The sequence below is a fragment of the Macrobrachium rosenbergii genome, chromosome 16 (assembly GCF_040412425.1).
Source record: "Macrobrachium rosenbergii isolate ZJJX-2024 chromosome 16, ASM4041242v1, whole genome shotgun sequence".
NCBI lineage: Eukaryota > Metazoa > Arthropoda > Malacostraca > Decapoda > Palaemonidae > Macrobrachium > Macrobrachium rosenbergii.
In genome coordinates, this window is record NC_089756.1 from 64,009,779 (window position 1) to 64,037,777 (window position 27,999).

At 39.3% G+C, this 27,999-nt stretch overlaps 1 protein-coding gene across 3 annotated transcripts in view; it reads left to right on the plus strand.

Annotated features, from left to right (window-relative positions):
• LOC136847480 (transmembrane protein 8B-like) overlaps positions 1 to 27,999 on the plus strand; it is a 910,690-nt gene that overhangs the window by 701,225 nt on the left and 181,466 nt on the right. For all 3 annotated transcript variants that reach the window (XM_067119223.1, XM_067119225.1, XM_067119224.1), the window contains exon 10: positions 19,971 to 20,115. In XM_067119223.1, the coding sequence (XP_066975324.1) occupies positions 19,971 to 20,115 (145 nt within the window). The remainder of the gene's footprint in view (positions 1 to 19,970; positions 20,116 to 27,999) is intronic.

Consider the following 27,999-nt stretch of genomic DNA (forward strand, 5'->3'; position numbering starts at 1 on the left):
CCTCACAAGACTCAACCAGAATTCATGTTAAGAGAAATATAGCTTACATTAAAACCTGAAATGGCGCATAAAAAATAAACACTTAACAAGGAAAAATGCATAATAGAGAACAGAGGGGTTTCACTGCAATGTAAAATAGGTATTCTGCATAATGTCTGAAAAAGATACAATTGTTAATGAGTTATCTTACTCACATTCTATGGCCATCGGGAAGCCGTCCCTCAAAGTGGCTGTCTTATTCACAAACACAGCTCAAAAGAGAGATCACATCAGCCACAAATCGAGGTGAATACCCATTCTATGGGTCCTCTATAATATACACAGTAGAGAACGCACGTACGCACACATCCACTTGATAACCCCTGAACCCACAGATATCACAAAGATTCCATCCATCTGTCACGTTTTCCCCATGCATCTTGGTCATGACCGGAACCCATGAATGCACGAGTTGGGTACCCACTGTCTCTAACCGTGGAAAATACCAACAACAACTTAGAAGCCACTTGCACAGGAAACTACGTTTTCACAGGCCAGCAATTAGTCAGTTTGATCAGTTCGTGCACCTGCAGACATCAGTAATATCCATATATATATATATATATATATATATATATATATATATATATATATATATATATATATATATATATATATATATATATATATATATATATTATATATACACACACACATGTATGTATGTATGTATTGTATGTATGTATACAGTCGACCCCGGTTTCGCTGGGGATAGGGACCAAAACCATCGCTAATACCGAAAATCCTCACATACTTGAGACCCCCTCAAAAACATTTATAATTGCCTATTTTAACAGTTCAAACACCAAAGACCTCTAAAAACACTTACAGTAAACCCCTGTCTTTGCGTAGGATGCGTACCACACCGCCCTCCGCAAATAGCTAAGATCTGTGAATACTTAAAACCCCTCTAAAAAAATACTTAGAACTGCATATTTTGCTAGTTCAAGCACAAAAACTCTCAAAAAATGCTTTTACCATAGTATTTTAATCTGGTAAAAGCATTTTTATAGAGTGCAGTTAGTCATGAAAATGATATGAGAATACAGTAATTAATGAATATTTCTCAGTGAAAAATACAGCGAGTGGGCAAATTTTCCACAAATAATGTGTATATATGTTCCATAGAGAAATCCACGAGTAGGTGAGTTTGTGAATCATGAGAACGCGAATACGGGGGGTATACTATCTGTCTTAATAGAAGTACCATCCTGCGTACGACCGAGCTTGTTTCAGACCAACTGGCCGAAAGTCAAAATGGATGTAAGTCGAACCTTAGAAAGTGGCCGACACACTGGGTAGGGTACAATATCAAACCTTTGCTGTTTAAAGTACCTATAGAGTAAGTGAAGGTACGAGTAAGAGTCAGTGTCTACAAACTTACTAATTTATTCAGACAACAAACAGACAGGTCAGTTACTCCTGCAAGAAGAAATGTAGCGCCCAACACTAGGGGAATGAAAACAGAGGTTACCACACAATCATTTGGGTTTGCTGGCAGATGAATATATACATACAAATTGATATACTGTACAAGTTATGGCTGAAGCTACGGTACATATCGCTGAAATGCTGACATTGTAATGTGTATGGTAATAAAGATACATTTAATGTGACAATAATATGAATGGAGATATATATATAAAAGATGTGTGACATATGCTGTGTTTCTTGTGTTCGCATGGTTTGCGGACAGAAATGTTGTTGTGAGGAGATTAGCGAGCCAGGTGAGGTTATGGTGTGTGGGGTCCACGTGGAACCCTACAGGACTCCCCCCTCTTGGAGAGGTCTACAGTTGTAGGCTGGGTAGAGGGGGCTCTGTGTGCATCTACCTGGCTGAACGTATATTTTGCCTTCAGCAGCATGATGGGGACGTACACTTTTCTGGTCAGTAGTAGGTCGTCTTGGCTGGCATTATCTGTTCTACCACTTTTCGTGTGTCGGATGGGGATGTTGGGCTTATTTGATCTTGAAAGACATCTGCTGGCAATGTTAGTGCTTGGCCATATAGGATTTCTGCTGGAGATGCATTGAGTGCTGCATGTGTTGTTGTTCTTAGGCCCAGTAAGACCCACGGTAACTCCTTTCTCCAGCTCCTACCTTGACATCTGGCGGTGAGTGATGCATTCAACAACCTGTGTAGCCTTTCAATGATGGTGTTAGCCTCTGGATTGTAGGCCGTTGTGTGTGTTATCTATGTCCCCAAACTGTCTGCGAGGGAGTTCCACAGGGCAGACATGAAGTTGGCTTCCCTGTCGCTTGTTATCTTGATCTGTGGGACTCTGTGCCTGCTGAACCATCTGATGAGGGATTTCGTGCAGCTTTCTGCTGTCTGTTGCCATACTGGTATTGCTTCAGACCACCTGGTATTTCTGTCAGTGATGGTGAACAGGTATCTGTACCCCTCAGAGGGGTGGTACAGGTCCCACTATGTTGATGTGGATGTAAGCTAGTCAGCGGTGTGTTGTGTGGAACTCTCCTATTCTGCTCTGTATGTGTCTTTTGATTTTTGACGTCTGGCATGGGATGCATTCTCTTGTCCAGTTTTTTATGTCCTTTTTCATTCCCCACCAGATGTACTGCTCTGCTATGATTCGGGTGGTTGACTGGCCTGATAGGTGGGACAGGTTGTGGTGAGTGTGAAGGCTTTTCTTCTGAGGCTTTCTGGCAGGTTGGGGCAAGGGCGTCCAGTATTCGTTTTGCAGGCAATGATTGTCTCTCCACGTTTGATTGACAGGTTGCTCCATGTAAGGTCGGGGTTGTCCCGCTGCAGTCGCTGTAGGTCCACATTGTCTCTTTGTGCTTCTGCTATTTCTGTGGTATTTCGGGATAGCCTATTCCGACCTGGGTGGTGTTGACGCAGTTTCTTGATAGTGCGTTTACCATGGTGTTTGCTGAACCCTTCAAGTATTTGATGGTTCAGGAGTGTTCAGCTATTGCTGACAAGTGCCGCTGTTGCCATTCTGACCATGCATCTGCTGACTTTGTGACATGCACCCAGGGTTGATGGTCTGTTTGCACGACGAACTGTTGTCCCTCAAGCATGTGGCGGAGGTGGTGGATGGCTTTGTAGACTGCTAGAAGCTCCCTGTCGAAAGTGGAGTATATCTGTTTCACTGTCATTAGCTTCTTGCTGAAGAATGCCAGCAGATGATGACCATTGTCTGTCCTGCTCTAATACGGTGCCCATCGCCGTGTTACTTGCGTCTGTTGTCAGCATGAGGGACCCATGGGGTAGAGGAAAATGAATTTAGTTGCAGAGGTTAACGCTTGTTTTGCTGAAGGAAATGCATTATCTTGATTTTCCGACCAATTTAATTTTTTCTTTTCCTTTGAGCATTGATATATCGGGCTCATAATTTTAGCAGTGTTAGGGATGAATCTATGATAATAATTGATTAGTGCTGAAAATTCTTGTACTGCTTTAATTGTTGTTGGTTTTGGGAAGTTGGTGATTGCTTTTATGTTTCTGGTAGGGGTTTAATGCCCTCTTGGCTTGGGGCTAAATATGAGGATATTGTCGACATAGACAATGCAGATTGGAAGGTTGCCAAGCAATTTGTCCATGAGTCTTTGGAAGGTTGCCCCTGGGTTGCAAAGGCCAAATGTAGTTGAAGGGGGTGATGATTGCTGTCTTCTCCATATCTTCTTTGCTGCTGGAACTTGGAAGTATCCCTTCAGCAGGTCTGTTTTGGTGAAGATCTTTGCTCATTTCATCTGGTTGGTTGTGTGCTGTGTTTGGTAACGGGTATCAATCTAGCTTCGTTTTGACGTTTAGCCACCGGTAGTTTCTGCACAGGTGCCTTGTTCTGTTGGGTTTTGGTACCATAGGCAGGGGGGACAACCATAGGCTTGGAGCTTTTTGGCATATTCCCACATTCTCCATCTCCTTGAACATGTTTGGCATAGGCGAGCTTCTCGGGCTAAACGTCTGAAACATGGGTAGATCGGGGGAGGGCCCTTTGGTTTCTATAAGGCGCTGGATGTTGTGTTTTGCTGGTTTGGTTAAGTCGTGCTGCAAGTCGTCTTTGAAGACCTCTCGGTAGTCTTGTAGAATTTGTGTGCGATGGAGCATATTTGTTATCTCTGCTGCTGCAGTGATGGTGTGGTAGCGTTCCGTCTGCGTGGCTTTTGAGATGATTTCGGAGTTGTTTTTGGGGTCAGTTGTTTTGATGCGAATGCTACGTTCACTATCATCACATTTGCTGTGGTGAAGGTCCAACTGTAATCTTTCCCATTGAATGACACGTTTTTATCCCGCTTCTCATAAATCTTCATGGGTGCTCCGCTGGCAGTGGATATGTGGAGGTTGGTAAGTGGAGCGGGGTTGAGTTGTTCATTCAATCTGGGTGGCACAAATGACCTGCATGCTCTGGTGTCGAAGAGGAATTCTGTGTCCGACCTTTCGTCCCCGGTGAAGAAGCATGTGGAGCCTCTATGTTCATGCCTGGAAGAAAGACCAGTGGGCAGGCGCTGTTTCTCTTACAAGGCAACTGGTCTGCTCACTGTTGACGTTTAGTTGGATGGGTCGCGGGTGCGACCCTCTTACATGTTTTTTGAGAACAGGCAGTCTTTGTCACATTTGCGGGTTTTCTTCCCGAATCTCTAGTTGAAGCAGCACATCCCTCTGGTGGCTCATCTTTCTTTTGTCTGGTCTTCCCTTTGATGAGTTGCTTGGGGAAGTTTGGTTTGTGGGTGGAGGCAGCTGATCCCTGTGGGTCGCTGTCGGATATGGTGTCGGTTGACTGCTGGGCCCATCATGGTGCTGCTGCTGCTGTTGGTGTCTGTGTGGGCTCCACCATCTTGTGGGCTATGTGCAGTGCATTAACCAACTTCAGGAATTCTTCGATTGGTATGGTGGAGGCATTGGGAATGGCTGCCACTGTTTGGTGGGATAATCTTTTGAGGAGTACCTCTCTCATAAGGTCTAGGGATGACTCAGGTTGGCCATCTGTGTCTGGTAGCGTGATGAGCCGCCACAACTGTTTGTAGACATGCGATGGCTGCTCATCTCCTGTGGGTGCCCCCACGTAGTTGAGGAATTTCTTGGCTCTTAGGGCGGGTGCCTGTAGGTGACGAGTATGAAGTTCTGCGAGCCATCGTGTGACTTGCTTGAAGACCTCATCCAGCAGGTTTTCAAGGATGGTGTCTGCTTTGCGTGTTGAGGAAGAGATTTTCTTCAATCAGAAGATTGTTTCTGCCCTGAAGAACCAAGCTTCTGGGTTGTGAGGCGTGAATGGAGGTAGACATATGGAGGTGGCGGCGATGGTCTCGCTGGAGAGGCTGGCATCAATGGGGTTGGCTGGGTCAGTCATCTCCGTGGTCACCAATGTAGTGAAGGTTTGAGTAAGAGTCAGCATCTACAAACTTACTCATTTATTCAGGCAACAAACAAACAGGTCAGTAACTCTTGTGAGTGGAAATGTAGTGTCCAACACCAGCGAACGAAAACAGAGGTCACCACACAATCATTTGCGTTTGTTGACAGATGAATATATATACATATAAATAAATTGATATACAGTAAACTTTCGTATTTGCAGGGGTATGTACCAGACCCCGCAAATAGTTAAAATCTGCGAATAGCTAACACCCCCCTCTAAAAATGCTATAAACTGCCTATCTTGAGAGTTCAAATACTAATTGTATACTTAAAGTATCATCCTACATCAAATATACCGTAAATTATTATCTTATTAATGTATTAATCTATGAAATGATATTATTAATGTCATTTTAAAGTCATCTTAAACATTTTACCCTTAAAAATATATGTGGCCAATAACAGAGAGGAGAGAGAGAGAGAGAGAGATGAACTCAGGTGCATGGTTAAACAGTTGAAAATGTCAATAATACAATATATATTATGTATATCTTTCTATCAACCACTCTCCCTTTCTATGTCTATCCATCTACTGTATATATCCATCTCTCACCTTTGGAGAGAGAGAGAGAGAGACCACTGAATGGGCAACGTCATATACCACCAAGAGGGCAACACTTTCTACCCTTGTGGTCAATATGTCAAGATATTTGACTGGTTACACCCTCCCCCTCGCTCAAGGAGACTGGGAAAGAGACGAGGGAAAAACTTTATTTAGCTAAAACCTTACTAATTCACTATATTTTCTTTATTGAATTGATAATTTGCTGTGTTCGTGTAAATATTAATATTTGAAAATTAGTAAATCATTTAATTATCATACAACACAATTAAACATACACCTTACATTTGCCTAAAAATTCTCCCACCTCAGTAAGAGAGAGAGAGAATTATTATTTTTGTTATTTAATATTATTATTTAATCTTATTAAACTTAATATTAATATTTGAAAATTAGTACAGGCAGTCCCCGGTTATTGGCGGGCTCAGTTATCGGCGATCCTGTTTTTCGGGGCTTGTTAGCGATGAAAATTGGCAATTTTTGGCGCAGATATACGGCGATATCCGCTTATTACCACCAATAATCGCTTATTGGCACTGATATATACCTAGCAGAGGCGCCAGTAACCGACAGTCATTGATGATTTTTGCTTGTCGTCGCGCTGTTGGAATGGAATCCCTGCCAATAACCGGTGACTGCATGTACTGTAAATCATTATTTTATCATAAAATGTACCCTCTAAGAATGCTTATCCTGAAACACTTGTATGTTTTAATATAATTTCAATGTTACTTTAATATAATTTTAATATCATTTCAGTCACTTTAATATAATATCAGTAGTATCAGTTCTGAGCATTGTATCTGTAACGGGTGAAAAAACCAATTTAAGAGCCAGCTGCCAACAGGGTTCGCTACAAGGAGGTCCCTTGGGTACTATAAAGGGGTCCCTCTTGAATCTATGGCGGGGAGAGAACCAGTTTTTTTTTTTTTTTTACCAGCCAGGGCTAAAAACCTGTATCTTTCCACATAGGTTAGGTTTCTCTCTCTCTCTCTCTCTCTCTCTCTCTCTCTCTCTCTCTGAGTTATTACAGTATTTAATCTTATTATTATTTAATCTTGATACTATTATTATAGGTATATTATTATTATTATTATTATTATTATTATTATTATTATTATTATTATTTGACAATTAGTAAATAATTCTTGTATAATAAAAATGTATTTAGTCATGAAAATAACATCAAAATACACTAATTAGTGAATACTTCCTGATGAAAAAGTCCGCGAATTGTCGAATTTTTCACAAATAATTTGGGGATAAGTTCCAGAGAAAGATCCACAAATCGGTGAGTCCGCAAATTGCGAGTTTGTGAATAGCAGGAGTTGTAGAGCAATATTCACTAATTACTGTATTTTCATATTATTTTTGTGGCTAATGTTTTAGGATGGTAGTTTAAGGTATATCTGGTGTTTGAACTACAAGTACTATCCAACTTACAACCTGCTCGACATACGACCACTCGTACTTACAGCCATACCTCTGGAAGCAGGGCTGGGTGGGCCGATGCATAAGAGTACAAGCTGTATGACAGTTGACCACCGAGTTACTTGACAACGCGACATCTCGGGAGAGATCTCTCATCACTCAGGCAACATCAGTTTGAGTTACCCTACCCTATCAGCAGCATCATACGGTATTAACTGTACTGTAGACTGAATTGCAAACCGATTTACGTTAAAATCGATTTCTGACGTGCATGCAAGAACCTAACCCCGTTGTAACTCGATGCCTATGTGTGCATAATATACATTACATAATGATTAAAATACATCAATAGAAGAACATTATGGTAAAAAGATTGAAATAATGATTGTATATTACATTACAGTGTAGGGTCCCATGTGGACCCCACACACCGGCATTTCACTGGCTCGCTAGTCTCCTCACAACATCATCTCCGCACACAAAACACGTGGACATAAGAACACAGCATACGTCACGCATCTTTTATACATATATCTTAATTCATATTATTGTCACGTTAAATGTATCTTTATTACCATACGCATTGCATTGTCAGCATTTCAGCCATGTGTACCATAGTTTCAGTCAAGCTGTGGTACATATGGCTGAAATGCTGACATTGTAATGCGTATGGTAATAAAGATACATTTAATGTGATGGGACCCTACACTGTAATGTAATATACTATCATTATTTCAATCTTTTTACCATAATGTACTTCTGTTGATGTATTTTAAGCATTTATGTAATGTATATTATGCACAAGTAGGCGTTGAGTTACAACGGGGTTAGGTTCTTGCATGCATGTCAGAAGTCGATTTTAACATAAATCGGTTTGCAATTCAGTCTACAGTACAGTTAATACCGTATGATGCTTCTGATTGGGTAGGGTAACTCAAACTGATGTTGCCTGAGTGATGAGAGCTCTCTCCTGAGATGTTGCGTTGCCAAGTAACAGGGTCGCTCAGTGCAATAACAGACTCCTTGTTGAGGCAGACAGCAGCCTCAACTGAGTGGATGGTAGACAAACCCTTGTTTCAGATAATTACTAATTTGCCGTTACATCCTGAAGTGGAGCTGTTTGCCTCACACGAAAGTCATCAACTTCCAATGTATGAGTATTCAAAGCTAGAGAGTCAGGCAGTACCAAGAGATGCATTTCAACATGACTGGAAGACTTGCAGAACATTCTGCTTTTTCATCCAGTGTCCCAGATTTCAAAGGTTTGAACAAACTGCTAACTTTCAATGGAACCACCTACTTAGTGGTCTCAAATTGGCCAAAGAGTCACGGGTTCCTATTGCTTCAACAACAGACAAGAAAATCAATCCAAATAATGTCCACTGTTCTGTACAGACAGGAGGAAAAGTTGCACACTTATCCTCTTTTCTGAGCTTGTGTGGATTTTTAAAAATCTAGTCTACCTTTAAGATTATTCACCCAACATTGCTAGGTATCAGGTTCAAAAACTATGGACTTCATCCATCCAGCAGTACCAGTCTGGATAGAAAATGTGGTTGTGTTACTCCCACCAACACTGAGAGCTGGTTGAACATTGGTTGAAACTGTTTTACATTGGCTAATCTACCTGTTTGAAGACAAGTGACTTGCTGCTATTACAATTATGTCATATAAGACAGCATTATCAAAGCCTTTGCTTTATGGGTATGGCATTAATTCAGATATAGAAGTGTTTAGTTCCCTTCTCTGCTCCTTCTCATTATAAAGACTAGCTCCTGCAAGGCATCCCTTTAACAGGTCCCTTAATAAGTATCTTTGACCCTGTCATGTCAGTTCAGTAGTTCTAATGCAACTACAACTCAGTGCTTCAAAATGCAGTCTTTTAGAAATGGCTTGCCATTTCTAGCCAAGAATGAGGACCCTGTATAGAGAAATCCCCTATTCTTCTACAGTAACTCAAAATTACGGATAAGACATTATGCCCAGCCCAAGTACTCCAGGTTTACACCCTATCACCAAAAAGCCACGCTCTCTGCATGGGCTGAGAATTGTCAGTCTCTCCAATCAAAACAGTGTAACCCACCCTTTCCTGGTTCTCATGGCATTGGGGGTGGGTGCATTCCTGGCTTTTGTTGGAGATATTTCTAGTAAAGAAGTCCAGTTTGTGAGTTAGTCATAAGAGATGCTGTGACATCCAGCCAATTGAGTAAACTGTGTGTTGTTAGGTGGTAAGTCCTGGTCCCACAGGCACCTTGGTAGAAAACAAAGCGCCTTCTTGATGCCATGGTACTCCTGAGATATTGCCAGGAGGGGAACAATAATGCTATATCCAATCCCAGCATAATTTGCAAAGTCATTCTAGAATCACAGAATAACACATACAGTGTACAGTATAGGTTCTTGTTTTTTCATATATTTCATTGTTAAACATTAACAAAGGTTCTCAACCTGGGGTTCACAAACCCCCAGGGGTTCACAGGAAGGTTTCCAGGGGTACTTGGATGGCTGACGAAAAAGAATTTTAAACTGCAGCTATGGTTGAGGGTGGGGCCGTGGGGACAGTTGGGACTTGGGAGGACAGTCAGTCAGCTAGCCACCAGGCACTGATGCTTGTAATATTCATGTTTCTGCTTAATAAAGTCATTAAACTGTAAACTCATTTAATAATATCCTATGCAGTACCATTGTATAATATACAATGGTAATATATTGACTAACTCAGTATACTATATGAGTTAGTCAATATATTACCATTTTATTTGGTGTCAGCTTACTGGGGGTTCGGGTTGATGGTCTTATAACTCGGGGGCTACTTAACAGGAAAAAGGTTGAGAACCCCTGCCCTAATGGGTATCCTGAATGAAAGATTGGTAAAAACTTATGTGAATTTACCATGGACCATTTTTCTATCTGGGTCGTTGGGATTTTTTAATTGGGAGCTAGGCTATTTCGTCTCCTTTTAGTTTCTTTTGTATGCTCCTTTGGAGATGAACAGTGGCTGTTCAAAAAACAGGTTTGACGAAGGAAAACCTATTTTTGGTAGCCGCTGTGAGTCCTCAACCCATAGCTTTCCCTAAGAAAAAGGCATGGGAATGTGGTGAGCATTTTTCTTTCGCAGGCCTGTGAGTAATGGGAATCTTCGACAGTTCATGAGCCATTGCCACATCCATGTGAGAAGGGTGAAGGATAAGTAGGTAAAACTGTAGCAAGCGAAAGACCCCTCTTGCCTTGAATCCTTTTATTTACTCTATTACTGTGTCTGTCAAAGGATAACTATGAGAGAATTCTTTCATATTGGTTGACTTGTCATATGGAGCCTTAGGGGGTTGGACCTTAAAACAACTCATTTGATAGTTCACGGCAGCTACTGAAAGTAGGCCTTTCCTTTGTCAAAACCTGTTTGATTACATATATGTGAGGGTTAACCATATAAAAACCATTCTCACCCATGTTATGATTCATTTACAGTACTGTTTATACTAATTCCAAGACACTTGCATAGAAATAAGTGATTGTGCAGCCTTACTTAATGGTGATGAAAGCCAGCATGATCAGTTTTGGATTGGCAAATAAAAGGCTCATTATTATTGAAATAAGTAACTTTTGCCAGGTGCTGTTGATTCTTTTGTAAGGCAGAAAAAATAGAATTATCAGGTGATTAAAAAGGATGAGAGATTGCCCATCAAAATTTTCATAGGAAAATTATCAGGAAATGCTGATTGAACTTTTTTTAGTGGCAGAGAGCTGCAGATCTACTTATGAAATTGGCAGATAGAAAAAGGTTAAAACACCTTGTATAGCTAATTGCTGCAAGTGCACCTTAGGAATGTAATTAATACATTTGTAGCCCAGTGTAGAGGTAATTTCATTGCTTACCTGTTACTACAAAGTCGAGACATCCCATCTATTGGTAGCATTGGTAGTGACCGCATCAAAAGGCTGCTGGTAGCGAATCTCAGTACTCTCTCTCTCTCTCTCTCTCTCTCTCTCTCTCTCTCTCTCTCTCTCTCTCTCTCTCTCAGGTCTACAGCAAAACAAGCTTTACCCAAAATAATTTATTTGACAAAATCTAACATAACTAGATTGCAAGAAATAAGAGATGAAATAAAATGGAATATTAAAGTTTCCAAAAGATCAATCGTATTATAGTCTTACACTGTAACTTGCAATAGGTCAAAATAAGTCAAAGTCTAGTACATTTCCAATGAGTACATCTTCAACTTCTTTCTCAGCGAAAAATCTGAAGAAGCCAAATCCCCTATTAACCCAAAAAAACATAAAAATAAAAATATGGGATTCCTCCCATGTTACTCATAAAGTATACATAATACAATAAATGCTTGGAAAAAAACAATATAAAAATGGAGAAAAACAATCTGCAGTTTGGGAAATTGAATGTGGTTCCTACCTCCGAACAGCAATGTTCACAGTCTTAAATGATAAATCTCAAACCACAAAGTCTTTACTTGAAGACTTCTAATAATGTTCAGTGTTGGTCTTCGAATAATTCTTTTTTCCATATCCAATCCTTTCACACCCTGGGACTCTTCCCAAAAGAAACGTACATACACATGTTTCCACCAGAAGCTGGACATTCCAGCGAACGCACCCACAAAGTCATGTGACCTGTTCCCACATCTTGAGAGTACTTGACGCCACAATTTTACTTAATTGGGAAATGCATCAGATAATAGCTAAACATTCTCTCTAAGATTTTGGGAGAGTTTTCCTCCACACTCGTTAATTAAACATTCACTGTGTATTGTAATTCATAACATACTTGTGACCTATAGGCATTTCAGATGCTCTGTCATCCAAAGAAGTGCTGCCCCCAGCACTAGGCAAATAGCCATTATTAATTTCCAGATTCGTGCACCAACTGGACAGCCACACCCCCGGCAGGCTGACCTTCTGGTAAGGGTTTACCCAGTGTTTTTGTGCACGACAAATACCCCGACTTCACGCAGAGTATGATGACAAAGGCCCTGATCACCGATAAAATAGTGATGAGGAGGTACTGATTTGGGATAGGGAAAAGTTCGCCTTCCGCCATTGGAGAAAGTGGTGGAATTGTGGCGATCACTTCCTGTAAAGGTGGCACCGAAACAACTTGACGGTCCCTATGAAGTTGCCGCATGAAGATACGAGTAGTAGAGTTGAAGACACTCTTGCCCAGAACTCGAAACCTCGGCATGACCAGGCTCCACGCCGCATCAAGGCGACGGGATCCTCGTAGAAGAAACGTATCCAATGAATCATGGCACCGGATGGAGACCTCACAGCTCCTAAGAACACCGCACTGAGAGTCTTCGTAGAGACCACCTTGTCCTCATGTTGGAACGTAACCTGTCAGCGTTTATGAGCATAAAGATGCTACTGTCACAAATATATCTATCATGAACTATAGTTCATGATAGATATATAGTTGATAGCCAAGGATTGAAACTGGTCCCCCAAAAGATACATAGTCTTCTCACTATCCCTTACTATTACTGAACCAATAAAACCACTAGGGAAAGGTCATATGATAAAACTGTGAAACGGTTTCAAGTTACTAACTGGAATTTCCATAAGCAACCCCCTATCAGATACACTAACTTTTAAGATACCATAATACTGATACAAACTCTCCCCGGTAAAAATTACCTGAGAACCATACAATATGCTGCAATCATTAAAGTCGATTCTAAAGACCCAAGAGGTAGAATATCTCCGAAAATTTGCCGCTTAGAAGCAGCAACCACTGCCTTAAGCTGTATTTTAATTTCCGATAAAATGGATTCCGCTTCTTTCTCAATATTCAACAAGGTAGTTTGACAGGAAGACAAAGCTATCATAACATCTAAGTCTCCCCTGTCCTATCAGCTGTGACCAGTAACCCATTTAAAGATGTCCTCCGTGTCTCAAAACCCTCCCATAATTTCTCATTACTATCTCGTAAAGTCATCAAAGTTTTACCCTGGCTAGCAGATTCTGCCGATACCTGTTCAATTCTCACCAAATTAGCAAATGACATACTAGCTAATTGATCCTATGATCATAACTGCTCCAATTACCAATGGCGCAGCCCTCTTACTCCTTCTAGAAGAGACCTGAGGAGTTGAAGAATCTAAATTTGGAAGCCATGTTAAAGTCTTCTTAATCCTATCCTGAACCCTAACAGCTGTAGCATTAAGCTTGGTTAGCTAACCCCGTAATGGATCAGACAGATTCCATCTGATATTCATCTGACCCAATAAATTCCTAAGCACCTGAACTTTATTCTGGGATGCTTCAAGCACAATCCTTGCTGAACCTATATCCGCAAACTATAAACTCAAAGATACTGCATTAGACAACAACCACACATCATAGTCTTCTATAATAACACCCGGGCCTAACCTCACTACGGAATTAGCCCATGTCACGACCCCCAAAGCCATGAGCAGACGAAACTTCAACATCTAAAAAAAAAAAAATAAAGAAACCTCGAAACTTCAACATCTAAAAAAAAAAAATAAAGAAACCTATAAGTTACCAAATCTCGAAACAAGAAAGAAAAAACAAAAAAAAAAGAAACCCATATATCCATAAAGCCCAATGGTATTTTGCACCTGATTTAACTAAGTATTGCAACACACAAAAACAAAAAACTGAACTCGGTCAATTAAAGATTTGTATAACTCTATGGACTAACGTCTTCCCCAGTTAAAAAAACTACAAGTCACACCCCTTTAAAACCCATTAAAAAAAAAAAAAAAATAATCAGAAACAACAGTACATCACAGGAATTAACCCTTAAGATTCCCATTAACCTGTCTTTTTAATTTTAGATATATGTGTCAACCGAGACACTTCCATATTTTCATCCTGAACCATCAATCTATTCCCCTTTTCTTCAACAACCCGAAAAGGACCGTCAAATTTAGTACATAGCTTATAATTCAATTGATTCCTAATATTTATTTTCACAAAAACCCTATCTCCCACTGGCTTTGCATTGCTCCTGTCAACCTTATCCTGAGTTTTCACTTCAAGATTCTTAGCAAGACGTGCATATCTCTCTTTAGCTGTAGAGACTAGTGATTTCACTGTATCATCACCTGATGGAATAGGTAATAAATCAAATGCGCCCCGCACTGGGCAGACAAATAGCGCTTCTTTGGGAGACATTCCAGTGGTATCACTAACCATAGAATTGATGATATGCTGTACCTGTGGAATATATCGATCTCAATTTACATCATTCCCCCCTACAGACATTCTGAGAGCTTCAATTACCTTCCTATATGCCCGTTCACATAGCCCATTAGCTTCTGGTCTATAGGGAATAATAGTTCTTCATTGGAGGGGTGGGTAGAGCTCTCGGCTAGCACGCTGTTGGCCCAGCGTTTGACTCTCCGACTGGCCAATGAAGAATTAGAGGAATTTATTTCTGGTGATAGAAATTCATTTCTTCTCGTCATAATGTGGTTCGGATTCCACAATAAGCCGTAGGTCACATTGCTAGGTAACCAGTTGGTTCTTAGCCACGTAAAATAAACCTAATCCTTCAGGCCATCCCTAGGAGAGCTGTTAATCAGCTCAGTGGTCTGGTTAAACTAAGATATTGGGAATAATAGTGACTTTCCGAATGCCCATTGCATCCGCAAGACACACTTAACGTCTTGTTCACAAATTCTCTCCCATTATCTGTAATCAGCACCTCAGGAACCCCATAATGACAATATATCTGTTGAAGAATGCAACTGCCACCTCCTCTGTTGTTTTATGCTTCAAAGGAAAAATCTCTACGAACCTAGTTAATTCGTCAACAACCACCAACAGGTACCTATGGCCATAACTAGATTCACGGAAATTGGATAACAGGTCCATATGGACCCTAGAAAAAGGTCTGCTGGGAATAGGAAATGAACCCAATTTACAAAAAAGACCCTCGAAGGCTTACACGCATTACATACTGAACAACCTCTCGCAAAGTTTTCCACTGACGTAAGCATATTCTTCCAAAAGAATTGTCCCCATATATTCTGATACGTCTTCTCAATACCCAAACGCTGACTGCCAGACCTGTAGTGAACAATATCCAGAACCGTAGGTACTAAACTCCTAGGAACAAGTATTTGCACACTATTATCCACACTTTCTCTCAATCTGTATCAAATCTTCCTAACTAACAAATTACGCTCTAACTCAAGACCTGCAAAAGGCAACTTATAACCCTTCCTAACTAGTTCCCCTCTAAGAAACGCTTTTGCGTCTGCCAAAATCTCATCCTCATCCTGTTTAGATTCTACTAAAGTAATATCCCATTCTATGCAATCTCCAGATACATAACATACATGAGTACCATCTGAATCAGAAAAACTTCTACTAAGAGCGTCCGCTACAACATTATGCCTACCCTCTATATACCTAAGCTTGGTATCAAAATCCTTGGTTGTCAGATACCACCTAGCTCTTTTAGGGGAAAGATCCGGCTTATTGAAAAGATCCAACAATGGCTTATGATCTGTAAGAACCTCTACTTGATTGTCCATCAATAACATCTTAAAATGAACCAAACTAGACACTACGGCAAAGGCCTCTTGTCCACTACCGACCATAGCCGTTCATTACTACCCTTTGTCTTAAACTTCCTTCTGTAAAATGCAATCGGACGGAGTCTTCCATCGAACTTCTGCATAAGGCAGGCCCCTATACCATTGTGACTGGCATCTGTCACCAACGTGAAAGGACGTTCCATATCAGGAAATTTCAACACTGGGAGGTTAACTAAGGCATCCTTAATATTCTGAAAGGCTGATTGCTTCCCATCACCCCATACAAACTGCACATCATCCCTCAGGACATCTGTTAAAGGAGACACTAAAGTAGAAAAACTTTTCACAAACCTACGAAAAAATCCAGCCATTCCTAAGAAAGACCAAATCTGTTTCTTATTCTTGGGAGTAGAAAAATCTACAATTGCCGTAAATTATCCTCATTCACTTTAACACCCTCCTTAGAAATGACATGACCCAAATATACTATCTGCTTCTTCAGAAAATTACACTTAGGTAATTTTATCTTCAAACCTGCTAACCTAAGCCTCCTAAAAACCTCCCTAAGAACCTCTAAATGTTCCTCTACTGAATCAGTGGCAACTGATGTGTCATCCATGTAGATAAATGTGGATTTCCCTAACAAGCCATGTAAAACTGTATTCATTAACCTAGTAAATGTCATAGGAATACCTGATAAACCAAATGGTATCTGCGTGAACTCATAATGCCACTTCGGCAAAGAGAAAGTTCACACAAACTCGGACTGAACCATCCTTCTTAGGCACTGCTAATAACAGAAAATTAAAAGGTGAGGAACTGGACCTAACAATGCCTTCTTCCTCCCTTATATTAACCTTTTGCTCTACCTGTTCTCTAATCTTAAAAGGAATCCTACATGAAGGGACGAAGATAGGCTCAGTCTTATCCTCTATACGAAACTTGTGTTCTAACACATTTGTTAACCCTAACTTATCCCCTTTAAGTGCGACTATGTCCGCAAACTCAGCCAGAACATCTTCCACACCCTCAACATATTCTTTAAAATCAGCATTGGCTAAATGATCCTTAGAAACCTGCCTCCTAGCCTGTAAATCTGCCTTTGAAAATCTACACAATTCCCTGACAATAGCAATTGAATTATCTTCATCGACCCAGTCAACAAAATCGACTGCATGAGTACCCTTCTGATAATTCCAAACTGAATAATTAAAGTTTAGCAATTCCAGCCAAGTATCCCCTGAAGTCGATACATTGCTTATAGAACCCGTACACACTACCCCCTTCAGCTTTTCGCTACACTCATCCACACACACACACGTCTGGACTTTTGCACACCTTTCATTCAGACTTTTCACCAAGCAACCATACCAGGACCAAGAACCACATCATCTGACAAAACCCCCTTACAACACTTCTTACCCACCAAAACATGTGCAGAATCCACCCACAAATTCTCATGTACAGCTGATCCATTATCATCATCCACTCTATTTACATCCATCTCCTTGTAAGGCACAAAAACTCCAGGTACACCAACAGTTATACCACATACCCCTGTATGAACCAAGATTTTGCATCTCCGACACACTGGATGACCCAGTAACAAAGTATTCCCCACCTTATAACCAGAAATGGTTCTGTAAAAGTTCTGTCCCCAACAGATAAATTCACATCTACATAACCCAAAACCCGTAACCTACTATATTTGCTTGAGCATCAGGTACTGTCTCTTTAGCAGGTCTCAAAGAACGATCAGAAAACATCAATCAGAACAACTCATAATTCATCGAATTAATATTAAGAGGCGCCTGTATCTATAAAAATATTCACATCAACCCCATACACAGACCCTTCTACCACTCCCTTTGCCTCTGAGGGGTTCCTGCAGAAGTCCTAGATCACAAGAAACAACCCCTTTTCTCTCTTCCATTTTTGCTGTTCGGTCCACCAAAAATTTTGCTGACCCCAAGTGGCTCCCAAAAAAACTCCCTTGAGGAGTTCCCCTACCTGCCAGACCAGCGCTCAGAGGTGCGCTTCTAGACTCAGTCTGTCTAAGAAGTGGGCAAAAGCTCCAAACTTGATACGCAGACTTGCAAGCACCACAATATTTCACCCTACAAAACATCTTGGTATGGCCCTACCTTTTACAATTATAACAACGCCCCTTGAGATCCTGAACCCACAGAAGTCTTATCATCCTCTGTCTTGGCACATAACCTCAACTGTGGAGTCAGAATTACTCAGTGTATGATGCTTCAGAATAGCCCCAGAAGATTTCGGCATCCTTGAGAGAACAGTAAATTCTCATCTGACCCCCTTTCTATTTCCTTGTCAAAACTATTTACAGTAGCATCAGGGACGTCATTCAGGATCCACGCATATTACAATAGTTTCTCAAGATTCTCTATAGAATTTCTCAGCTTCTTAGAAAAATCCCTCATAGCATCCAAACATCTGGCACTAAATGTGACCAGCAAATCATGGCCTTTACGGACCTTGAAAAGAGATCTGAGATCTCGAACTACATTGCCAGATCCAGCCCAGTTGAGAGATAATTTCATTGCTTACCTGTTACCACAAAGTCGAGACGTCCCATCTATATTGGTAGCATTGGTAGTGACCGCATCAAAAAGACTGCTGGTAGCGAATCTCAATACTCGCTTACTCTGCATTTGCTCTCTCTCTCTCTCTCTCTCTCTCTCTCTCTCTCTCTCTCTCTCTCTCTCTCAGGTCTAGAGCGAAACAAGCTTTAACCAAAATAATTTATTTGACAAACTCTAACATAACTAGATTGCAAGAAATAAGAGATGAAATAAAATGGAATATTAAAGCTCCCAAAAGATCAATCATATTACAGTAAAGCCCCCGTATTTGCGTTCTCATGATTCGCGGACTCACCTATTTGCGAATTTCTCTATGGAACATATATACACATTAGTCGTGGAAAATTCCCATTCGCAGTATTTTTCACTGAGAAATATTCACTAATTCCTGTATTTTCATATTTTCATGACTAAATAAACTTTTTATGATAAAACTATTAAAATACTCAGGTATAAGCATTTTTAGATTTTTTTTTGTGTCTAAACTATCAAAATAGGCAGTTGTAAGTGTTTTTAGAGGGGTTTTAAGTATTTGCGGATTTCAGCTATTCGCCCGGGGGTGTGGTATGCATCCCCCGTGAATACAGGGTGTTTATTGTACAGTATAGTCTTATACTGTAACTTGCAATAGGTCAAAATAAGTTGAATTCCAGTACATTCTCAGTGAGTACATCTTCAACCTCTCTCTCAGCAAAACATCTGAAGTCAAATAAATCCCTTTTTAACCCAAAAAGCATAAAAATAAAGATATGGGAATTCCTCCCATGTTACTCGTAAAGTACTGTATGCATAATAGAATAAATGCTTGGAAAAAAAATTATCAAAATGGAGGAAAACAATCTACAATTTGGGAAATTGAATGTGGTTCCTACCCCCAAACAGCAATGTTCACATCATAAATGATAAATCTCGAACCACAAAGTCTTCACTCGAAGATTTCTAATAGTGTTCAATGTTAGTCTTTGAATGATTCTTTTCTCCATATCTAATTCCTTCACACACTGGGACTCTGCCCAAAAGAAATGCACACATACGTTTCCACCGGAACCGGACATTTCCGGCGAACGCACCTACAAAGTCATGTGACCTGTTCCCACACCGTGAGAATACCTGAAGCCACAGTTTTACTTAATTAGGAAATGCATCAGATAATAGCTAAACATTCTCTCCAAGATTTTGGGAGAGTTTTCCTCCACACTTGTTAATTAAAAATTCACTGTGCATTGTAATCCATTACAGTACATGCTTGTGACCTATAGGCTTTTCACATTTTATGTATCTTAGAATGTGTAAGCATTAAATTTTGGGGTATGTAATGTATCCAGTGCGAGAACCTCGTTTGTTTTGAAGTTTTGTTTTGCTGTTAAGATATGATTTTGATGTCCTCAGTGGCAAGGAAGGTTTAATTAATGTGAATTCATTGACAGGATTAGGACCCCTTGCATCATTGATCAAGCGATGGTCAGTGTCGACATTCGTACGCAGCCTTGTGTGTATGCAGGTGAACAGCCATGTGGTGAACATGGTTTATGTCAAGAAACCCACAGAGGGATGTTCTTCTTCACAAGTTGTGTAAGTTTCACATTATGGTCTTATAGCTCTCAACTAACAATACATATTAAGAACAGTGACAACTCTACATCCATATGGGTTAAGTTCCAGAACCCTGATGTAAGTAAAAAACTCTTCAGAAACCCTCAAAACACCTTCAACCCCATTCACTGTGAGAGAAAAACTTGCCAAGATATAACATGGTAGTGGATACTATGTGTAACTTCCATTGTGGTTTCTTCATGCATGGTATATAGCATACAGTGCTCACCAAGTGTTTTTTTAGCAAAGTCTAGACTGTTCTGAATAGTAGATAAGTTATAATTTTTTTATTGGCCTAACAATTGCCTCATCCAAACTTGTAGCATAACAATTAGTTCTTCGATGCATCTCCTAACTTCTATGTAACAATATCATTACTGTGTGTACAATTTTTTTTAACTATACCATTGACACCTCAATTTAATGGACCTCAACTTCGCAGATTTCATTACAGTATTTAGTGGACTCGCTGGATACAATTAAAATAATGAAATTGTTTTACTTAGTGGAAAGTCTGGTAAGTATGATAGGGTTATCAGATGATGGACTGAGCACCCAAGTGGATGGCCTCATGTCTTGAGTAGATAATCCACTAAGTATGCTAAGAGTATTAGACAGTGAACAAATGAACATGCACATGATTGAGGCTTTACTGTTTGAGGCTGTGAATTTGGATAGTGAACAAACAAACAAACAAACACAAACACACACACGACCAGTGCTTTCCTGGGTACGTTTGTGAGTGTGGACCATGAACAAATGAGCAAACACGCGTGAACAGTGCTTCCCTGGGTATGCCTTGTCCCTGTGAGGGTGGAAGGTGAACAAACGTGTGCACAAACATGTACATATGTACAGGGTATTATGCACATGTAAGCATTGCATTAAGATGAGCTATGCACATAAATGCTTTCTCTCTCTCTCTCTCTCTCTCTCTCTCTCTCTCTCTCTCTCTCTCTCTCTCTCTCTCTCTCTCTCTCTCTCTGTTATAAAGATTTGGGGTTATTCTTAAAAGAGACAATGTTAATTTTTTTTATATTTTAGGGGATTTGTGTACAGTATTTTACTTACACGTGTCTTCTAAGCATAAGTAGGTACAGTCAACCCTCGTTAAACTGGACCCCGTTAATCTGGATATTGGATAAGACGGACACCGAAGAGGGCCAGTCGATTTAAAATACATAATGTTCGTCCATGATTTAAGATAGTTACTGTTCCTCCGCACATTGCATACCGTTTTTCTTCTTCTGTTAGTGAAGGAAAATGGTAGAGGGCGCACGCATTGGCTACCACCAAAACCAAAAGTATTTATACTGTACTCAACTGAAATGCTTTTAACTTGTAAGTTGTAACTGATTTAACTTACGCACAGTCATTACGACACGATATTGTCTTGAAGGATAGGAAGTACTATAGCCAATCACCGAGCATTAACGGTTTTACTTATCTGCTGCCTGAATGGTGGCTAAAATACGATGCTTTGTATGTTTTTAGGGAAAAAAGACATGACAAAGGTAAACTTTACAGAACAATAGTTACAATACTTGTGTTTACGTGGCAAATGACGAGAGAGAGAGAGAGAGAGAGAGAGAGAGAGAGAGAGAGAGAGAGAGAGAGAGAGAGAGAGAGAGAGAGAACAATTGCCAGTTCCCTCTATGCAGCTTAATTCCATCATCATTTTTATCATCTTTTATATTTCATTACAGATGCAGTGCCATGTAGTCTACTAGTGTTTTTATTTTTTTATAATCTAAATTTTATTTTTTTTATAATCTAAATTTCCTTATCTTAGTTTTCATTTTAGAGACTCAACTTCTTTTTACTTAACAATTATGCATTCATGTCGTGGCCTAGGTATGTACATATGCGGCTGAATTCTATTAGTTTTATCATGTTTTATTCTTCATTTTTCATCTTTTACAATGAGCTTTAATTCAAACACATCTACATTGGTTTATTATTTATACTCTATAAAAATAATGAAATACTGTTCATATATAGGTATTTATAAGTGTATATACAGGTATTGCCAGTTAAACCGGACTATCAGCTAAGATGGACACCCTGGGCCCCCTATTAGTCCATCTTAATGAGGGTCAATTTGTGGACACACATTGATTTGAAGATGGTATATCACGATATGTAATTCAATATTTTTGAATGATAATTACAAAATAAGTAGATTGTAAAATTATGAAGCGCTATAAGCTATGCGAGTTAGCCCCATGTTACCCAATCATGTAGGTCATTGCCAGTCTTCATTACTTAACAGAAGGGACAGACCCCAAACTGCCATGTATTCCCAAATCTACCCCTTTAATTATAAAACACAAACTAACAAGGAAATAATACAGTAATCCTTCAATTATTTGGATTAATAGAGCCAAGGACCCTTTGGATAATACCGAAATCCGGATAATGGTGAGTTAAAAAATCTGGGGTGTTCAAGGGTAACTCCGTATTTTGTACCCAACCTTGTCAGTACCACATAACTTTAAACACTCAGAATGTATATAATAATAGCCATCACACTTTAAACTGAAATAATAACAGCCATCACACTTTAAACTGAAAACACTATGCAAAAGCCAGTTCAGTTATCTACCATTTTCCCACATATTTGCAAGAAAATATACTGCATAAATGCGCTTGAAAAAATTGCAACCCCTTCTTTTTCTCTCTCTCTTGTAAATGACTCAGTCAAGTAGGCAGATAGCCTACCTGTGCATACCCACAGCCTACCATGGTTTTATGACCGATATTGTATTTTTATACAGCAAATTTCTTATCAGTTGTTACCATATTGTATTACCATACACAAGATACAAAATGTGTATGTGTGAACTATTGACCTAGGCTAGTCTAGATGTTACACACACAGTGTCCATTTGCATAGTTCAGATAGGCTATTACAGCTGTATTTAAGATAAAGGTAATGGTAATGAAACTGTTATTTTACTTACAGAATCCGTTTACACTGTATTGTTATCTTTTTATATCATCATCATAGTTTGTATAAAAAACTGATTGTCCCACCATTTTTAGTGTTTACATTCTCAGAATCAGCTTGAGCCTACTAGCGAAAGAATTAAGAGAATAATATTTTAGTTGCTAAAAGATAGGATTTTATTATTGGAATTATTATTTTTATTTTTGTAAATAAATTTAAAATTGGTATTCAAAAGTAAACTAACATACTTTTATGTTGGAGTAAAATCCCTCAAAATCTCAAAACACCTGTTCCCCAATTTGTTGGTTTACATCATACTTGATGTTGTTTATGTCAGATCTTAGGTAAATTGTTGTTAATTATATGAGATGGTTATGAACTGTTATATGAGCCATAAATTTGGTACAGTAATCTTATTTGAAAGCCTAGCCTGGTACAATCTACCAAAACTGAAATTCGTTTGGTTTGTAATACACAGTGTTTGTGCATTACATTACAACACTATGCTTACCTCTTTAGTACATATGGCATTAATGGATGATGACTGTTCAGATCAAATTCATTTTCAGAACACTACTAAAAATTGATTGGAATTATTGAGTGTGTGCATATCGATGCACCCTGTCGACAAAATCTTCTGTGGGGATTTTGTCTACAAAACCTGCCATCTAGTCAGGTTTAGAGATCAGAAGAAACAGCAGATGTAGTGACTGACATGGAGGACTTACGCAGTGGCTTTGATTTGAAATGATGTTACTATTTCCTTTATTACATGTATTTTATTGTTGAGGAATACACTACACGTTGCACATTTAATAAATTAGAGTTATGGATCTAAGAAATTTGCTTACAGTAACGTAGTTAAAAACTTTAAATTTCTGAAAAGGACTCTCTTTGGCAAAGCCAAATCGAAGCACCCTCCTCACTCTTCTTATAGCACTTTGTAGAGATGTGTTTTTTGTGTCACAGGCGACCATCCTGCTAGAATCGACCATAAAGTCTTAGGTAATTGTAGTATTTTTAATCCAGTTTGATCAATGTCCACCTTAGCCTTGTACTGTATTGATATGTAACGTACTGTATCACAAAGTAACACCATTTTCATAGGCTCGATCAAATTGCGATTTCAGTGATTTTATAACAGAATTAATGTAACTTTTGCGTCTTGATTGCCGCCCCCAGGTGTTCCAGAATTCATCCTTTATTCCTTGTTCAGCTCATTCTTGATTGTAATCCCAGCTATAATTTGAATTACGATAAAATTATTGTAAATTTGCATACTGTATATTTTTCATATTAATGTAGTATTATATAGCTTGGGTAAATTTTTTGTACTGTAGTTTATTTTTGTAGTAAAATCAGATAATGGACTCGTGTTTGCTGTAGCCACCATCTTGTTGTGCTGGTTCGAAGCCGTCAACCTTTGATTGAGTATCCCTGCCCAGAACAGTGGGCGGGAATCAGTGTTAACTGAGTTATTGTTGGGGAAAAGTTCTCGACATTTGGTCCTTTGATGGCGGATACTCAGGTAATGAGCCAGATGCACATTGTTAGGGTATGCCATTCTGGGTAGCATTAACAGTAATGTGGAATTCTGGACACGTACGTGATTTCATTGTCTTATACTTCGGGGGCAACGATCTAGCAGTGGACGAGCCCAAACCCATCGAATGTTGGTGATCTGCCATGCCAGATTGCGAGATTACCCAGAACGTGATCGCTTTAACATAACCACAGAGATTTGCAATGCCCTAGTGCATGACTATTAACGTAGTCAAGATGGTGGCTAAAGCAACAGCCCATATAACTCTCCTTGATCATTATGTCACAGAGTCCAACCAAGAAGTCTTACGGACTCAACCTGTGGAGACGTATCGAGATCTCATGAAAAAGATTGAATGAGATCATGACAACCTTACCAACATTTTTAAGTCTGGTATTAAGTTATAGAGTATCTCTAAAGAAGATCTGTGCAATGCACTCAGCAAGGCTGGAGCTGCTAAAGGCGCCCTTCAGGGGAGAGTCTCACAGCTTTCCTAGACTTCTCAACCGTCTCAGGGGAAATTAGGGGGATTAAATTACCTGTCTGTAAAGGGGAATAAGTGAGTATGCAACATTCAAACAGCTCTTCTATGTCTATCTGCACAGTCGTTCAGAGCTAAATCCGATCATCAAGTTCACACGCCTACTTAGCGTGCTAGAAGATGAGCCACTTAGGTTGATAAAATCGTTGAGCATCACTGCAGAGAACTATGATGTAGCAATCCATTTGTTAAACAAATTGTATGGTAACTCAAAACAGACATTAGCTGTTATTCAATCACCTTGGGGATTTGCCTACCCCTACCTTTGAGCATGAAAGCTTCAAAAAGTTTTTAATAGAACTTGCTATTGTATTGGAGAAAATTGACAAACTTAGTCCCATGTTAGGCAGGGAAGGGATAGCACTTAACTTAGTAAACAAGAAACTTATCGAAGGGGGAGTCTATCCTCAAGTTACTTTTTGCATGTCTGCCACATTCATTACTTTGAGCAACGTTGCGCTTATGATGCCATCTTTAAACTCCTCAAAGCCTAAGACCAAACATCCATCAGCTGCTGCTCGCATCAAATCTTGCCCTTTTGCAATAAATGGCATTCCGCAAATGATTGTCGCAATTTTGTCGGTGTGATTTTGAATACTACGGCACTCATGACTACAGTGTCCTTTCATAAGGCAATTGAAATATTGTTGGTTAATGCAAAACCAACAATGTTTCAATTGCCTTATGAAAGAACAACATTGTTATGAGTGTTGTAGTAATCAAAATTTCAAAATTTGTGAAGGATGTGACCATACCCTCATTTGTTCCAATAATGTAAAATCTAATCGAAATCTTAACGTAGCTTTACCTAGTAACACTGTTCCTAGATCCAACCTTGTATCTGAAGCCACCACTCAGATCCAGAACCAGCAAAAGAGAACCCAAAGAGAAAGCTTAATGTAAACAATCAATGTAAAAGATCAGACGAGAAACCATTTGTTAGTGTCAGATTATTGAACTCTCCTAGTAGTGTGGACTTGCCACCTACTTTATTGCCAACTGCTTCAGCTACCATTCATGGTAATAATAAGGAATATGTGACCCAAGTATTTTGTGACACCGGAAGCCAAAGGAGCTTAATTTGTAGCCTTTGGGCCGCTGAATTGGACCTCCCCATTGTCAAAAAGTTTCCATTCAATATTGAACCCTTTGCAACTGATGTGATTGAAGGGGAGTTTAATTTAGTAGTGTGCTGGCTGGGAATAGGCCAACAAGTCCTGATTTTACAGTTGCTAGTTCATGATAAGGTAAACACGCCCATTCACAACGTTGGGCTGATGAAGGTAAAAAGCATTTGCAGCAGAAAGGTTACACACTTGCTGATCAGGAGGTTGAAAGTGACATGCTGGAAAATGTGAAAATTTTAATTGGTACTGATTATTTCAATTATTTTATATATGGGTTAGAAAAGTGTGACGGTGTCATCTTATTTGTCACACCTAATGGAGTATCCCCTTATGGGGACTGCCAGGATGGGCTAGACAGGGCATTGATATGACTGTTGTAAGAACATTGCATGTGTGTAGAATTCAAGAGACTGAGGATGATGTTGATGAGTGGAGATTGGACATGCTGGGCATTCAGCCCGATGATTAATTCACTGTTTCACACCACGCCGCGATGCGATGTGTTGTGAGCAGCGTTAAGCAAACCTTGCAAGGTTACCAGGTCAGTCTGCTGTTCTGTGATTGTGAGAGGCCAGCTACCAACTATAAGCTTGCAAATGCTCACATGAAATTGTTAGAAGCTTATTGCAGTTATGATTCCATGTACCATCAGCAGTATTGCGATGTGATCCAAACTTATGTAGATACTGGTTTCATATACTAATCACCAAAATGTTTTGGTTTGGAAATCGATTACGTGGTAAGTTTATTTCGCCACATTTAAATCAGTTGAGAGCACTTTTCTTGCTTCTAGTTATTGTAATTGAATCTCTAGATACTTTATTTATATGAGACAAGGTTTTTTTTTTCATTTTACGAAGTGTTTTGAAGTCAAAATATAACGTAAATACGTCTCGTTGTGAAATTAATTTATCTATTTTTTTCGTTAATAGATGAGGTTGGCCATTTGGGGGCTTGTTTGTTTTGTGTAAAAAAAATCTAGATTCCTTTCGGTATTTTCACTTGATTTCATCATAATAGGAGCTTTACATGTTTATCTTGTTCTTTTATGCCCTAATTTTATTTATGGTCGAGTTTCATCCATGTTGCCGATGCACGATAATTTATAGTCATTAACAGCTTGAACATTGTTTTCTCAGCTTTGGCTACAACTTGCAGCTTAAATTTAGTAGTATATTTCCTTGCTGATCAATTATCCATAGCGAATAAGGGTATAATGTAAAACTATATCAATCCTATTCTACTTAACGTCATTTTTAACAAAACTACGGTAATTGTTTACTGCCGTACGATGGTTGAAATACAAGTAAAATGGCTGTTGTTATCCAATTCGGTTGTAAGCAAAACAATAGTTTCTCGTTCGGTTGTTTATGGCTGTATGCGTTTACGCAAGAGTATAACGTTACTAACAGTATGCTTATCTTTTACTTTTTTAACTGGAAGGTGGGATAAAGAGATGGAGGAAAAGAAGTTGGTCTATTTTAATTTGGTCTCTCTCGCTGCTTGATTGTACCTGCTGCCTGGGTCCGCGTGAAATTTAAAAATATTTTATAAATATTGTCGTATCAGTATTAATTGCTTACCCCATTGCAAAACCGAATTATCGTAAGGCGAATTATCATAACTCCAGCACTAACTGGGTATCCGAGTATTTTAATAGTTTTATCACAAAAAAGTACATTTAGTCATGGAAGTTATATGA